Source organism: Chenopodium quinoa, unplaced genomic scaffold (genome assembly GCF_001683475.1).
Source record: "Chenopodium quinoa cultivar QQ74 unplaced genomic scaffold, ASM168347v1, whole genome shotgun sequence".
In the NCBI taxonomy this organism is placed as follows: domain Eukaryota; kingdom Viridiplantae; phylum Streptophyta; class Magnoliopsida; order Caryophyllales; family Amaranthaceae; genus Chenopodium; species Chenopodium quinoa.
In genome coordinates, this window is record NW_018744151.1 from 1,330,491 (window position 1) to 1,347,232 (window position 16,742).

General features: G+C 32.2%; 1 protein-coding gene and 1 long non-coding RNA gene across 2 annotated transcripts; both read right to left on the reverse strand.

Moving 5' to 3' along the window:
- Positions 1 to 1,472: 1,472 nt before the first annotated feature.
- On the reverse strand, positions 1,473 to 4,770 carry LOC110693510 (transcription factor MYB102-like). The gene is made up of 3 exons (XM_021870627.1): positions 3,129 to 4,770; positions 2,782 to 2,911; positions 1,473 to 2,563 (listed from the first exon to the last, which is right to left on the reverse strand). Exons 1-3 carry the CDS (start codon positions 3,259 to 3,261, stop codon positions 1,645 to 1,647), a joined length of 1,182 nt encoding a protein of 393 aa, XP_021726319.1. The 5' UTR covers positions 3,262 to 4,770; the 3' UTR covers positions 1,473 to 1,644.
- Positions 4,771 to 5,702: 932 nt separating this feature from the next.
- Positions 5,703 to 16,423, reverse strand: LOC110693511. The gene is made up of 4 exons (XR_002505610.1): positions 16,125 to 16,423; positions 15,895 to 15,950; positions 13,304 to 13,456; positions 5,703 to 8,915 (listed from the first exon to the last, which is right to left on the reverse strand). It is a non-coding gene; the product is annotated as an uncharacterized LOC110693511 (long non-coding RNA).
- Between the last annotated feature and the right edge of the window lie 319 nt (positions 16,424 to 16,742).

Sequence of the window (16,742 nt, forward strand, 5' to 3'; positions counted from 1 at the left end):
AAAAAAAAAAAAAAGAGTTTATTTCACTACTTTCTTAAAAAATAATAAACGAAGCAAGAAAATGCATTGAAATATGACTCTTCTAGACTATTACTTATTTAGCTAATATATGTGGACAAAATTAGTTATTGTGATACTTGCTAGCTAAAACAAAATAACCATAAGCTTGTTTTACTAGCTAATTTAATTAATGAAGAAATGTGAGTTGTGGAACTTGATTCTTTATAGTTGTGAACTTGTGGTTTTGGGTTGGCTACATTATTGGCCTAAAGTGTAAGTTGATTTGAAGTTAAATAGTCATTATTTGAATTATTTTTTTACTATTATATTGTTAGTCTTTGTAGAATATATATTCATGGAGTAATTTGTTTTTTCAAAAATTTGGTACATACTGATAGAGTATATAACATATTCCTGGGCCTCAACCATCAGCTTAAGCTTTTGGTTGAGTTGGTCCTCTAACACATACATGAAGTATATCTTTTTTATTTTATTATTATTTTTTTTATTATTATGTTTGAACTCGATTTTTCCAAAAAAAAAAATTAAAGGAAAAAAGTCTTATACAATTTAAATTAAAGGCCTCAATTATTATATAGATTATAGATACAAGAAGAAAGATGACCAAAAATGATATGGACTTAACACTTGATTACAACAACAATAATTCGCTATGATTAATTAATTATTACACGGATATTATTCATTATTCTACACTGAATTAAGGCAGATTTAAATAGGAAAAAAAAGAAAATTTTCAACAAAATAAATGAAAAAAAAGTGACCCTTTTTCATTCTGGCAGCGGTGTTTCCAATAATTATAAAGACATCATATACACTATTATGGAAGTGTATGATTATTTAAAATATGAATCTTAGATATGTTCTTGCTTTTTATAGGTTGTTTGCCGTTAAAGAATACCATATTAGGTTTGCCAGCTGGGAATAAGACGACATTGATTTACGGAATCCATTAACTTTGTTTAATATAATAATTACTTAATTAATCGCATGGAACATTGCGTATTAATAATGCATGCCTAGAGTAACAATATACACGTACTCTGTATATTTTATGATGCCAGATGGGTTTGTAATTTCTTAAGTATGAGTAGTATCTAAGATATGAGATCGTATTAAGTCCCGATTATATCATTATTAGTTGAGAACTTGAGATTGTAGTAATCTCGACTACATCATAGTCATTTATAGTTTATAATTAGTACAAAATATTCATACGGAGTTTTAATTAATTAATTAAGGATTATTGACACAAAAAAGACTGGGAAAGATGACACATCTCACATGTTGTGAGTAATTAATCAACATCATATATGTTAATTCAGTATCTAATTTCAAGAAAATGGTACTTGAGTTGTGGAAAAATAAAGCCACAAAGTAAATTAAGAGAAGAAACCATCGATATCAATTGCTATAAATCCAATCATGGGAACCTTCCAATGAAGGCAAAAACAAAGTGAGATATGATGGATATACTGAATTTTTATGCATTCATCAGCTGAAAATTACATAAAGTATAAAATTATACAGTATGTATACAATTAAAATAAACTTGTTAAACTAAATGAAAGAAAATCTATTTTTAAAAAAAAATCCTATTTAAAAGAAAAATATATTACATGATCAGTTGGTTTGAGCTAACAAAAACTGATTTACATCAAGAAAATCAGGGATTTCAAACTTAATCATGTCACTGGAATAGCTTTCTGGTTCATCTTCTGTCCCGCTGCTGTTGACATATGTAGTTGAATTCGAACCCGAATTCAAATGTGTAGGACTTGAAGATGGAGTTGACATAACTGATGGTGCATAGCTCATGAAGTTTGAATGTGAACTTATGTTTGATTGAAAAGTCGAATTATCAGACAGTGAAGGGTCCATGAAAGTTTGATCAGAACCATAATAGCCGAAATTTGTAGGTTGAATATTAACCAAGCCATCCGACATAGGCAAACCACTACTTTGCCACTGATCAAAGTTTTGTGCATCAAAGTTCGAAATACTTGTAGGATATTGTTCAAAATTAGGCTCCATCAATTGAGCTTCGTCGAAGTATGGTACACAAGGACGAGTAGCATCTATTGTTGTAATCGCGGTATTAGCAGTAGTAGCAGCAGTAGTCGTCATAGTAGTACAAGTTGGGAGAGGATTTTGAATTGGGGTTTGAATTTGACTAGTTTGTACCATTGGGTTAAAGTTATTTTGCATTTGGGCATTGCTAGTAAAATCATTGTTTCCTTGGTAATCTTGTAGGTTTTGGCGTTGATTTGAGAGAAGTGAGGTAGCTAGTTTTAGGAGGTCAGGGTTCACCATAGGTTGCATTCCAAGTAACCTAGACATGTTCATTTGGGATGATTGTGAAGTGTTGTTGTAAAAGGATGAGTTATTCAACAATGAAGAGAGGTCTAAGAGGTCGAGGCGAGGGCTGTGGGTCACGGGGTCGATTCCCATCCTTAGAAGCCTCTTCCTGATGTGGGTGTTCCAATAATTCTTGATTTCATTATCAGTTCGTCCTGGTAAGCGAGCTGCGATAGCCGACCATCTGTTGACAGTCAAAGAAAGAAGCAAGATTAGACACAAGCTAAGAAAATCAAAAGTTTCATTGTGATGATTGTGACCTTAGTATAGATTTTTCCGTGCATGAATCTTATATCTACATCTCTACAGTGGTCCAAAGAAGAAATATTGGACATTTTTTTTGTAAAAACTTTTAGTACACTCATTTATGTTTTTTAGTAAGATAAGAAAAAAAAGACATACTTGTTCCCCAAAATGCTATGGAGCTGAATTATGGTCTCCTCTTCTTCAAAGGAAAATCTTCCTCTCTTGATGTCTGGTCGGAGATAGTTTGTCCACCGTAGACGACAGCTCTTCCCACATCTTTGAAGTCCTACACAATACGAACAAAAGTCCATTTTAGTTCATATGCATCAACACACATACCTAAAAACTTGTTGACACATATTTTAGTTTTCAACATCATCTATACAATGTCTGCATCCCAAGAAGGGAGCTAACAACCCCAAGAACCGGGATAGCGATGATTCATTTATTAATTCTGTGGAATTACAATGGATACATGGAAGAAATGAACAAATGAAACTTACCAGCATTCTTAGGAAGAGTTCGCCAATTGCCATAACCATGTTTTTGAATGTAATCAATAAGTTTTTGGTCTTCTTCAGGAGTCCAAGGACCTTTCTTCAAACCATTTTTATCACAACAAGGTGCTCTACCCATGATGAGAGATTAAGATTTAAGAGTATGTCCTTTAAAATTTAAGATTATAGTTTTGAAGTGTCCTAAAGATTAAGAACTTTTTTGTAGAGAGAGAAAATAGTAGGGAGTTTTTTTTTTCAGTTTTTGAGAGAAAAAAAAATGTATGTTAAAGATGAAGCAAAAGTGTTGTAGGGTCCGTATGAGGAGTACAAGGGGGTTATATAAAGGAAATGAGGCTGACATAAAGCGGAAGTCAACAGGATTCGGTGCCGTCCTCAGTTTATAACATAGGCGACGTGTCCCTTCTCTTTGGAGAAATTTAAGCCTCAAAGATCACATAATCTCTCTTTGTCATAATTATACTATAATTGTCCTAATGACATACAAAGTTCTATAATTAATCACAATTATAATACTAATTCCGTACCACAAAAATGGGATCAATAGGATATTAATAAATTGAAGACTAATGAGTCACATTTTCTTCAATACCTTATCCTTCCAAAATCTAATGAGTAACAATTTTTTATTTGTACTATTAAAAACTACGGAGTATAATATAATAATTCAATCATCTCATATTACCTCGCATTCTTAGACTCTATTCACTAATTACTTGCTTGTGTGTCTCAAATTATTTGCACATCTATCCATCTCAATACATTTTTGATATTGACCTATTATCTATGTTATTCGAACTCGAGTACTCGTGTCCAGTACGATTGTGAGTCTGACTCAACAACCATTATTCTAGAAAGAAACATTAGTAATTTTTGTCCAAAATGAAGTTTTACACTAGTAGTGTCAAAATGCCAATAATCTAACACGATCACTATACTCGATGTGAAATGAAGAGTTAAAGCAACATACTTGTAGCTTACAATTCTATAAATTATAATTCGCATCAAACACCAAAGTCAAAAGCATAACATAACATAAGTCGGAGGGAAGAATAGATCAAAAACTAAAACTAAAAATTTGTAAGAAAAAACAAATCATTATATCACTTAGTAGATAATAAGATTTATACTACCTTCGTTAACGGTTATTTGCAACATTTGCCATTTTCGGTTGCTATCTATTATGTGCAACATTTTTTTTTTCTTTCCACTTTTAGTAACTTTTTGCCAATTAAATGAACATATTACCCTTACTTAAACAACTTAAACATCTAATTAAATCACTAACTTAATTTAACTCTTTACCTAATGAATCTGATTATTGTAATCATTTTCACCAAAAATCATTCATCTTCATCAAAATCATTATCTGCCTCACCGTTCATATCCATCAGAATCATTCATCTCCCTCACCCTTCTTTAATTTCTCATCAAAATCATTCATCTCCCTCACCCTTCTTTAATTTCTCATCAAAATCAATTTCATCAAAATCATTCATCTCATCTTCTCTTGCGATTTAGGTTCGTGTGGTCGTGGGTTCAAATTCATGGAATTGCGTTCGTCTGGTTCGTGGGGGTGGTTTTTAGGGGTTTCAGTTCTAGTTCGTGGGGGTGGCGTGAGTTTCATGGGGATGGGTTTCAGATCTGGTTTGTAGGGGTGGCGTGAGTTTCGTGTGGTTGGTTTTAGATCTGGTTTCATGTTGGTGGCTTAACTGGGAGTAAATTCAATTCGTGGTGGTTTCGATTTAATCAGATTTCGTGGTGGTTTTTTTGGGTTGTGGTGGTTATCGAACCGGAGAAGAAGAAGAAAACCGAATTCGCTTCGAAGATGGCGATGGAATTTCTTCGAAAATTGACGATCTCTTCCCACACACTATGGTTTTCGGCAGTGGTCTGGTGGTTGTCGGCGGTGGTCTGGTGGTTTTCGAAAATTTCTTCGTGGAGGTTTTATGGGTTTTTATGTGTTCGTGGTGGTTTGATGGGTTCGTGGGTGGTTTGTTGGGTTCGTGGTTGGGTTTTGGTGTCTCTAGTTGTCGACGGGGGTCTGATGGTTGTCGGCGGTGGTCTGGTGGTTATCGCTGATTGTTCTAGTTCTGGGTTTATGTGGTTATAGGTTTTTGTTTTTTTTTTTTTAGGTAGGATTAGTACTTAATCAAGTGCCCTTAGTTTTTAATAATCATCGTCTAAAAGTTTTGCCTAGGAGTCCGTGCTACCTCCCTTTGTTGCAAATAACTGTTAACGGAGGTAGTATTTTGTTTAAATATTCTGATTCATCAAAAATAATAATATAATAATAAAGATTAATAATGAGTTGAGTTGTATGAAATTGATACGCATCATATGCATACACAAAGAAAAGGAGTACTATCATTTTCCGGCAGAGACTCTGTGCTTGCTTTGAGGATTCATATTAGCTGTCATCAACGCTATAATTGCCACGTAACCCCTATCCCGCTCAGCGTCAAATGACGCTTTTCTAAAGACCTTTTGCGTTACATTATTACTCGTACATGGCTTTCAAGACGGGTAAGATCTTCCTCCTATTGCTTTACTACAACTGTAGACCCTACTCTCTCTCCCCCTCCCTATTTATTATTCTTACGTGATTTATGCTTATCTTATTTACAAGGGCTTAATCTAGGTTATCCGTTGGTCAGAGATATTTTGAACATAATCCCTTTGTTTTGTATTATATGTAGTAAAAGGTACTCCTAATAAGATACAAAATATTTCTTTATTGCAAATAATATAAAACGGAGATAGTGTTTACTACAGAGTACTATGTATCTGCCACAATCAAAGTAAAAAAATGAGGGCATTGAGGAGTATTGAGTTTAACTAGGTTAGTTGGTTAAATTAAATTAGCCTACCTTATTGTTGTTGCATGCGGCTCTCTACCCCCCCTCCCCCACACACACCCCAAAAAAAAACATTTAGAAGTAATATTATACTATCACAAAATACGGTATTAGCTTGAAAAAACATCACAATAACACTTTATATAGATTTCTATGTACTTGCAGTCTTGCATTAATTACGGGATTGGGAAGGAGTGGTAATTTTATTTTCGAAAATTATACTATCTCCATTTCATATTATTAACAACGATTAGACATTTTTTCTCTCTATTTTACGTCAAATTGTTGCAAATAATATAAAACCGAAGTAGTATATCATTATTAAGTAGACTCGTAAGTTTGGTAAAGGTCACAAAAGATAGAGGGAAGAGGACATTTAAATTTATAAAAATTTCACTATTTCTCACTTTACCATATGATACGGACTATGGATAGTAAAAGAAGTACTCCGTATCATGTTCACAATTAAAAAGGCATTGACAAGGACATCAAAATGGTAGGGGGAAGAGGACATTGAAAATTGTATTCAACATTTGACTGAGTTACGGAGTGGCCGAGTGGGCTATAAGAAAAAATCGATTTGAATGCAAATTCAGATTTGGGAGTGATTCGAATAATTTAAGTTAAAAAAAATAAAAAAAATTAGGGTGAGCTTTTGACTTCAAGATTTCTTTTTTGCATGTTAACAAGAATATTTGCAAATTCTAATTGAAAAGCAAAAGGCAATTCTTAGGTGAATGAATAATTTTAATTATACAAGTAATTAGTAGTAGCAGTTAGTAAATGCTCATCCAAACAATATTATGTACCCGTAGTAAAAATAATAAACTGCGGATCATTTCCTAAAATTAAAAGTTAGGTACTCTGTATTCTAATTACATATGAATCGTTGAATTTTTTATAATTAAGTCAGCAATCGTTACAACGGAGTTATAAATTATACTCCTATTACATACAGAATACTTTGTGTAATCCATCAATTTTATTAATTGTTTCAAACTACATTTATTTTATTTATTTATTTATTTATTTTTAACTTTTCAATTTATAATCCTATTCCTTTTTTCATTACTTTGTACAGTTCTACCATGTTTCATAATCACAATGGTTTTTTCAATTTATCCTAATCAGCCAACTTGAGTCACTTGCCATTATTTGGTCTAATTTCATGTTATTATTTGATCTCCACGGTTAATTCCTTCTTCTGGCCTTATTTTTCATATGATAATTTCTTATAATTAAGAAATGCAAATATAACAAAGTTTATCATTCCACATTTGTTAATGCACAACATTGACTTTTATATCTATATAATTACAAGTAAAAAATTAAATGTTGATATTTTGAAAATATATATAGTGATACAAGGGTTTGTTCTCTTCAGTTCAATATAATTTTAGTTCAGTTCAGTTCAATCCAGCTCAGTTCAATTCCTAATTTCATTTTCTCATAAGCAGTTCAGCTTAGTAAATGAGAACAGGCCCCAAATCAACAATAGTTTACATATGTATAACAATTGCTTTCACATTTTAGTAGAAATTAGGCTAAATTACAATAGGATCAATGTAAAAGTCAATATATAACAATAAAAACAGAGTAAGTTTAACTAAACTGCCTTATATATCTTGTGCATTAGTTGACTAGATTAACGAAGCAAAGGTAATTTTACTTTTTACGCTACCACATTCTACCTTGATGTGATTGGTTTCATAGAAAAAATAATAGTGACAAAAAAAACAGCTAAAATAATTTTTTAAAAAACTTAAAACTTTATGAGAGAAGAGATCCATCCAAAGGAAACAGACCAATGAATTGAAATTTCACCTTTCAAGAAAGGTTCCCAAAATTTATTAATGATGATGAATTAGAAGTTCATGTACCTGTATAGAAAATTGACCCCTTAAAAAAAATTATCCTTGACCTCAAATCTCAATGCTTAGCCCCTAATGAATAGCCAATGTTGGGCCGAGCCAAGGTATGCCGCTACCAATCACAAACCATAGAACAAACTAATAATAATTGTCATTAGTTAGTATAAGATTGGCTTAAAGTGGATTTGTTGTGTGCTTTTCATTGGGTTTCTTTATTATAATGATATATAACATGTATTGGAGTACATATAATAGCAGTAATTTATTTGAGCAATCAATAATAGAGGTCTATCATGCAAAGAATTGAAAGCATTTAATTGGTTTGAGGGAAGTCATGAAGTAACTCTCCATAACTTTTCTTTTTACGGTATATAACTTTGTTTTTAACCACTTTTGTAAGGTAGGTAAGAAACCACCAGTTCTACATTCTACCTAGTACCCCAACCTTAATGGTTAATTTATACATTGGAAGAAATTACTATAGAGCTAGATATAGGACGACGAAGGATCCAACTAGACTTGACCTGTAAATCATGATATTGGGAATCAGTTTAGTCTTAACATACCAAACCATTGGGAGTGAGGTGAAAAAGACAGGGGAATCCTACCCCTAAGAACATCGGCTTTTAGGAATCAAACCCAAGTTATGACCTTGGATTAAAAAGTGAATTCTTGTCTAGACGTCTAAGATATTGTATAGGACAAAACACGAGATCAAATAAAAGAGATACCAAGTACCTCATTTTTATATTCTATCAAAAAAAAAAAAAAAACAACCTCATATCTTATTTTTAAATATTTTTATAATGTTCAATTTCAGTCATGATTGAAACATAGGTAACTTGGTGGCACACATTGAATATATGGATGAAGTAAAAGTTGATATTAAACAAAACTGGCGCCTTACCTTAAGCAAGGATCTCAATCATCTCATGATTGAGATTGCAATGGTGACAAAAACTCCGAGATCCAAAAAAACTTGGATGAAACATAAAGCAATCTCCTAGCCGAAAGTTTAGATTTCCAATTGACAAGGTCGTTTTTACCTATATAGCACAAGAAACTCAAGTAAATAATAAATAAATACTAACCTTGTACAGAAAAATGAACCAAGTCATAAGGAAAAGAGGTTAAAACTAGCAGGAACAAGACACTACTTTCCAGTTTACTTTAACAGTGTTAGTTCACTAGTATATGGACTGGCATTATAATTCGATTTCCCGCGGGGTGGGAGGTGTTAAGTTACAATGGTTCGACATGATAACACCACAGATCCACAACCGTGCTAGGCCTATCCCTCATCATAGTAACTGCTAAGTACTAACACAAAATTCAGTTTAAGATTGTACATAATTACATGATTGTTCATGCATAGTAAGCTAGTAACAGCATTAACAACATTATACTCCTGTATCTAGCTGTTTTCAGGATCCAAGAATGTTAAGTCAAGAAGTTCTGACCAACATTTCTGCAGTGGTGCTCTTCTACTGCAAGATGTTTATTTATGCATCAATTCATGTAACCATTGTAGCATTTGAGATGATAAAAGGCAAGTGAATCACAACTGTAAGCCCAATTTAACAAAAATAGATTGCGAATGCAAATCTTAAACTAGCAAATTAGGTAACATTGAACCATATAAATTTCTTCTGGATGATCCTGCCCTAAAATTTTGTCCCAAAGAAGATCAGATAAAAGCCAATGCGACGAATAGTCATTAAGCAACCAATGATAGAAGGCATGTATTAACCTCTACAGTTAACCCTCAAAGCCTTGCCTTTACCAAAAAAGTCAATATGAACTAAATATAAAAATGCAAGTAATTTAATAGGGACACGTAGAGTGCAAATAAGAAATCATGTTTTAAAGGTGGCACATCAATTTTGGGAAAGATCTAGTGAAAATTGTTGCTAATAAACACACCAATTAATGAATTCATTTACCAAAAAGGAAATCAAAAGTCTAAACATCTTTTAATTTGAAATGCAACCCCATACCCCCAAATTTTCCTACTTTAGTGGGAAGTTGGTTTTGCAAACAAATCAAATAATTAACTGCAAAATGACAGACAAGTAAAAAGATTAGGACCACTTAATCATTTTGGTTATACAATTAATCACATAGTCACCATAAAGAAGAGTTGATAAATTTATTAATTTCTTCAATTGTTAGCTAATAGAAAAACTTTTCAACTTTATGTAATTTAAATTTTATACTCCCTTTTTCCCTAAATATTCTCCAGACTCTTCTTTTGGCGTTTTCCCAAAAAAAATTTAGACACTTCTATTGTATTTATGACATTAGTTTTTGTTATGGAGAATTTAAGAATACAGAAAAATAAATAATTGGTTACTTTTCACAAGGAGTACTACCAATTTAATAGAAGTAAAATTCTGTCACTAATATAAACAAAACAGTCTAAAATTATCTGTTTAACCTGATGGAAAAAAACAATGTAAAAAGTCATCCACCCACTCCAGCGCATAAGATGTAGGAAGAAACAACAAAATGAGAAACTTTAGTTGACATGATTGCTGGAAACCAAACCAATTAGAATGTGAACTAGTTTAATTTATATATTATTTACTTCTCTAAACACTTTATTTAAGGAGCAAAGATAACACTTTGTCCAATTATATGTTTCCACGTTACAAGCATCCTTTAAAACTCTCCCAGAATATTCTTACTGCAACTTATAGTTAACAACAAATGATATCTAGTAAGACTAGTATTACTCCTTAAGCAAAGTAATGCAACAGTGTGCATAAGAATCTTTCATGTACACCCAACAAAACTAGCATGGATTATTGTACCTTCATTTATTAGTTTGTACAAATGAGTTTGCATGAGTATACGTGGCATCAATCAAGTGACAGACTAAATTATGTTATGTAGGGTGCACATGACACTTTTTACTCTGCCACTTTTCATGTATGTTTGGAAATCTGAGGATAGTTCAAATAAGACAAAGGCTGGAAAGTGCTGCAGTAGTTTGTAACTTAGTATTGATTATGTTAATCTGAAAGATTACTATTAGATCCAATAACTTTTGCAAAGGAGGTAAGAGTACTTACCTCCAAAACAAACCATGATCTTTAAGAATTAAATTTATTGAACTGACATAATTCATAAGTGTTTGTATAACCTATAAGGCTTATATTAAGTCTCATTTCTTTTGAAAAATAAAAGGGTAAATTCTCGTATAACATGGTGTCATTGTGTATAGTTTTAGGCGTGAATTCTTATTTTAAAGTAAAGGGTAATTTTGGATGTTTTACTATAACTTATTATTCTTGTGTTCTTGCTTATCTTGTTGATTAGTATAACAGAAACCAAGGAAATGAGAGTTCTTTTTTACTTTGGGATAAAAAGTAAAAAGAAAATAGAAATTAAATTTAAAGAACAGCTTCTACACTGTTCACATGTCTTCACTCAAAACATCTTTTACAAACTAAACTTCAAGTGCCTAAAGAAGCTCTTAATTTGCATAAATTTCAAATTGGAGTTTAGTTAGCAGAATAACTTAAGGTAGCACAAGATATGGATGGATGAAGACATGAAGTCTGATCCATTCAAGTGATTCAACTATACATGTAAATGTAAATACCATAATTATTTCAAAAGGCGTTTAGGATAATTGGTTTAAGGAACTAAAGACAAGAAAAGAGCTAATAGGAGTACATGCATTTTTAGGAGTCAGTATTCTGTAGTAATAATCTGTAGATTAAGTAAACGATTTAAAGTTCATTCTTACCAATATGAATATAAAAAATCCTCAAAGATGCTTAAGTTCTCTGATTATAATTCTACTAATAAAGGTAACACAAGAGAAAAGACGATAAGTGATTTTATAATCAAACTGTAGGAAGAGGTGCTCAACTATCCTGGACCTGCAGACTATGTAAGATAAAAATAAAATCGAGTTCTTTAGCCTCTGTTCATAATCCAGAAATTAAATTTAGACCCTCTATAGGATTTAAAGGGGGTGTATGAAATGAGGAAGGGTTTCAACATATGTAAACAACTGATGTCTTAGAACATTCTCAATACCATACAATTGTGAACTGTCACTTGAACACTTTACTTCACAACCAATACTCATTTAAAGCCAAAAACATGGAAAAAATTCATTCAATAGCCAAATTTGATAGGACTAAAATCCAAGTCCCAGAAACACAACATGCATGCATTTATCACTGTTAATTCCATTTTATTCACCTCCCAATTCCCATCAAAGGGAATCAACTACAACACAATGTATCTTTCAACTCCTTTAAATTCCCAAAAGTCCACAGGGAGGAATTTGGGTGATCAAACAGCAACTTAGTAAAATGACAAGCAATGATTTGTCACCTAGAACTAACATTATTGAATCTGCTTGAACAGGTGTCAGGGACACAGTAGTAGATAATATTTTTTTTTTATAAAAAATAAGCACCATAAATTCACAAGCAGTAACAGGCTCGATGGACTACAATTTTGTTATTATCTACAAAAAATACAATATTTTGTAAATAATGTTTTGAGCGAAGACATGTGAACAGTGTTCATGGCATCAAATATCATGTGCAAAAGTGTCTCAATCCAACTTTCTATCCCAAGATAAGACACCGCCACGGTCAAATAATTTTTTAATTATCTACTGAGATTTGTGTATATGGCTTTTATTGTTATTAATATTATATGATGGTTAACCCCACAATTTCATATTACTTGGCTTCTTGAGCTTTGCATAATACAATTACTTCTCAATAAGCTCTCATTTTCTCTTAGTGTGTGTAAAAAGTTACCTTTAAAGGTTTGGAATGAAAATAATAATTATAAATTTTTAGCGCCAATAAATTTATCAGCTTACACTAAATAATGTATATAATCAAGAGTAGCGAGATGCTTCTATGCTTGCAATTAGGGAGACACCAGAGAGTTTAATATTATACCCAAGATAACGGCAGGATTAAGGGGAATAATAATACCAGGCTTACATCTCTCTCATACCTGATTCGGCAATAGTTTTGTCTTTATATTAGAGATTGCTTATGTACATTTCACCTTAACAGGTTAATTATATTGACTGGCTGATGTATAAAGATTAGATATACTATTAAAAATGATGTTAAAAGTTTTGTTCTGTTATGAGCTGGATCAGCAGCTTCAACAAATGTTGAATATTTTTTTGGGATTGGTAATTGTTTGCTTAAGATGAATTATTAAAATGGTTTTAAATTATGATTTGAGAGCTATTTTAGGGTATGAGATCCAAAGGATTTGTGGATGTTGTGCAAGCTCATACTATGTAAAGCAATACATGCAAATTGTTTATTAGTATGTAGTCAGAAATCTAGTCCAATGAACTGATAATTATTACTTGTATTAAACAAGTAATAGAGGCTTGCTAATAAATTAAACTTGCAAGGGGACAAGAGAATCTACTGACCGTTGAGAAGAACTTTCCCGAAATTGAATACTTGAAGGCCACTCATTCGCCCACGTAAGCACTTTAAGACACATGGAATTGATTAATAGGAGGGTCATTGTGGTCAGAGTGATGATGACAGAAGATCAATCTCTGAACGTCAAACAGTTGAACCTGCGAGCTTCTAATATTATTTTTTTGTATACAAAAGCCAAATGGCAGATTTACAAACAAGAATTATGTAACTTAAAATTACTGGCTGAAAATGGAGTATCTCAGTTGATGAAAGCTTATAATAGAGAGTCGTGAAACAGATCTCACTTGAAAAACAGGTACAATTAGATGACATATACCTTTTTTTTTTAACAAAAAACTGGTTAGTGTCTTCTCATCACTGTCATTATACAATTATTCAACCATCTCAATCTTAGAGCAGGAATATTTATTTAACTAATTAAGACATTGTGGCCTCATTTGTAAGCTTTCCAAAAAGATACCGATGTAAAATAATTTATTCACATATCAAAAACAGGCTACTGCAATCATCGGTGTTTAATGCAGGATACCTATAATTTACTAATTATTGGCCAATTTATGAATTATGATTATGAGCGAGCTTTATCACAGGACAATCAGCAAATGAGACGTCAGTCTTAGATGCAGATATATTTTCCCAAAGTTCACAAAATACAAATTTTCAAGCTAACATATACGAGTACCATTATTTACTCCCAGACCAAGGTGACAACAAAAGTTGGGAGAAATTGGACAACAAAAGCTCAAGAGTACAGAGAGATGATTATACATATTTTTTGTTTAATGTCTACTGTCACCACATGCTATAAAATCAGACTTGGTTGTCTACTCCACATAAACTATGTTGTTGACAGTCTTGACACCTTAAATATTGCACACTATCACCTTTCAGATTCTAATACAGTAATATATTTCATCTTTCATCCTGTACTTTAAGAGTATGAAAGGGTACTACTAATCTTATTAATTAAAGATATGCATACAGCATTCAAGTGAGGTATTGCCAGTAAGAACCTAGAATCCTCTGTGTGACTGTGTGTGTGTGTGGGGGGGGGGGGGGGGGATAATAGGCAAAGGCTCTGTGATCCTAGAAAAACACATGTTACACATCTCAATGACAGGGTTTTTATAAGATGGTCCTTTCTGCATTTAACACAGAATAATACAGTCACTGTTTAAAATCCTAGCCTCCCCTGCTTCCCTAGAGGCATGCATAATTGCCTAGTGTTTTCGGTAAAATTTTAGACAGCTTTTGTTAGTCATCGTGCTTATCATTTTATGAAGTTGAAAAAAAAAAATTAGAGCTTCTCGAATAACATACATCATGTAACTTGTAAATCTATAGCTAATTAGCAATAGAAATCTGTCTGAATCATTTTAGAAGTATAATGGCTTGACAGGGTTAAGGAAATAACTTTGATTCTTTGTAGATCTATCAATGAATATATTGAATTGAAACTAAAGGAATATCTTATTCAAAATGAGTGTGAGTTTAGTACAGCGACTTTGAGAAGCATGGACTCCTAAAGATAAACGCAAATAGGCAAGTATAATGCGAGAAAGAGGTGGAGTGTTTATAGTAAAAAATACTGTCAAATTAACACAATTTTGTGAAGACAAATTTGGTGACAATGCACTTGCACAAAGGAAATATAGTTCAGGAATTGGGATAAGATATCAATGTTGCAAGATTTGCAGCTATATGGATTACTCATAATTAGCAATTTGATGAGCAAAAACATATACTAAGGCAAATTATTAAAAACAATATAAGAAGATGAACCTAGCAGTGCCAATTCTAATTGATTAAAAGAATATATAATGACTGACATACACCTGAACTAGAAGTTTCACTTTGGATTTATCCTTATGAAAGTTAGTACTCGTAAATCTCCTTTAATCCTATACGTTTTCCACCCCCACCAACCTCTTATTTCCTAATTTCATAGCTTAATTTAAATTGTAATCATGGTCACTAGTGACGTAGCCTACATAATCAGTAGAATTACCTAGCATCAAGCATATATTTCAAAACCAACCAAATTCAAGAACCTGTTAAAAAACCAGATGATTCAAATAATATAAGTATATTACACTTGAAGGTGGCTTTAATTAAACGCAAGAAAATAGTGTCCGGACAACTCATCATCCTAACATTAATAGCTTACAAACTATTAGTAAAATATTAAAATTTTAACAGATTCTTTCAAATAACCTATTCATCTAAAAAATCGCTACTGAATCGAGTTAAATTCACCATTGTTGGTAGATTGATTCGAAACATGCACGTGGCCACGAACAGCTAGACCTATACAAGTCACAAAACTAGAAGGAACTTCATCCTCTGGATATAAAATTTAAAATATTAAGATCAACAAAAGCAGGTAGAAAAGCACAAAAAAATTTGGTAATCTTACATAGCCAACAATCACATCAGATAACACTCAACAATAAAAATACGCAAAATTGAAGAAAATGACAAAGTTTAAATCATGCTAAGTAAAACAAAACTTTCAATCACTTGCAATACCAAAATGTCCACAAATTCCAAATTATAAATATTCGAAAACCCTTACCGACAGCATCGATAACAGCATGATCGCATAATCATCCCCAAAATTGAATAATAGACCTAGAATTTCAATAAATTATAAATTAATTAGGATGAATTAGAATAATATGCGTTGTATTATGGAATATGAATGACGAATTTATGAAAACTACTTCAGAAAACCCTAGAAATCGATAATATCGGCGAATTAATACTGGAGAAATCGTAAATTAAATTGCGAGCTTAAAAGCTTACCATTATCGTACGTTTTGACGATAAAATTAGGGTTTTCGTAGGGTACGAAAGCTGCTGGAGAATTCTGGGAGTGTGAATTGCTGAGAAATTTGGGGGTTTGGAAAAGATGAAGATGAATGGCGGGAAAAAAGTATACGAATTTATTTTATTTTATAATTTCTTTTTGTAATTGATTTTGAACGTTAAATCCAAAGGCCGTAAGCCCAAAACTTTTCCTCCTTTGTAGTCCCCTGTGGAGTAATTTAGGTCCTTTTAGGAGTTAGGAGTTTAGGACCATTTCCATAGGAAAATATTTGCCTCTTAAGGCCTGTTTTGATTTACTAAACTAAATTGAACTGATTTGATTAGAACTAATTGAACTGAACTTAATTGTTTATGAGAGAATGAAATTAGAAACTAAACTAATCGGAGCTGAACTGAACTGAAGAGGACAGGCCCATTAGTCTCGTAGATTGAACTTGAATTACGATCTATTCTAATATACTGAACGAAACTGAACTGAACTGAATTGTTTATGAAAGAAGAAAATTATAAACTCAACTGAACTGAAATAAATTTAAATTAAGCTTAAGAGAACAGGGCCGTAGGGTTTTGGATTTGGTTCATTTTTTTTATTTT

Bases quoted from the DNA above. Each gene is read 5' to 3' on its own strand.
- LOC110693510 (XM_021870627.1), bottom strand. From the start codon at position 3,261: ATGGGTAGAGCACCTTGTTGTGATAAAAATGGTTTGAAGAAAGGTCCT. The intron at 2,912-3,128 runs GTAAGTTTCATT...CGTATTGTGTAG, and splicing joins AACTCTTCCTAAGAATGCTG to GACTTCAAAGATGTGGGAAG. The intron at 2,564-2,781 runs GTATGTCTTTTT...GACTGTCAACAG, and splicing joins CATAGCATTTTGGGGAACAA to ATGGTCGGCTATCGCAGCTC.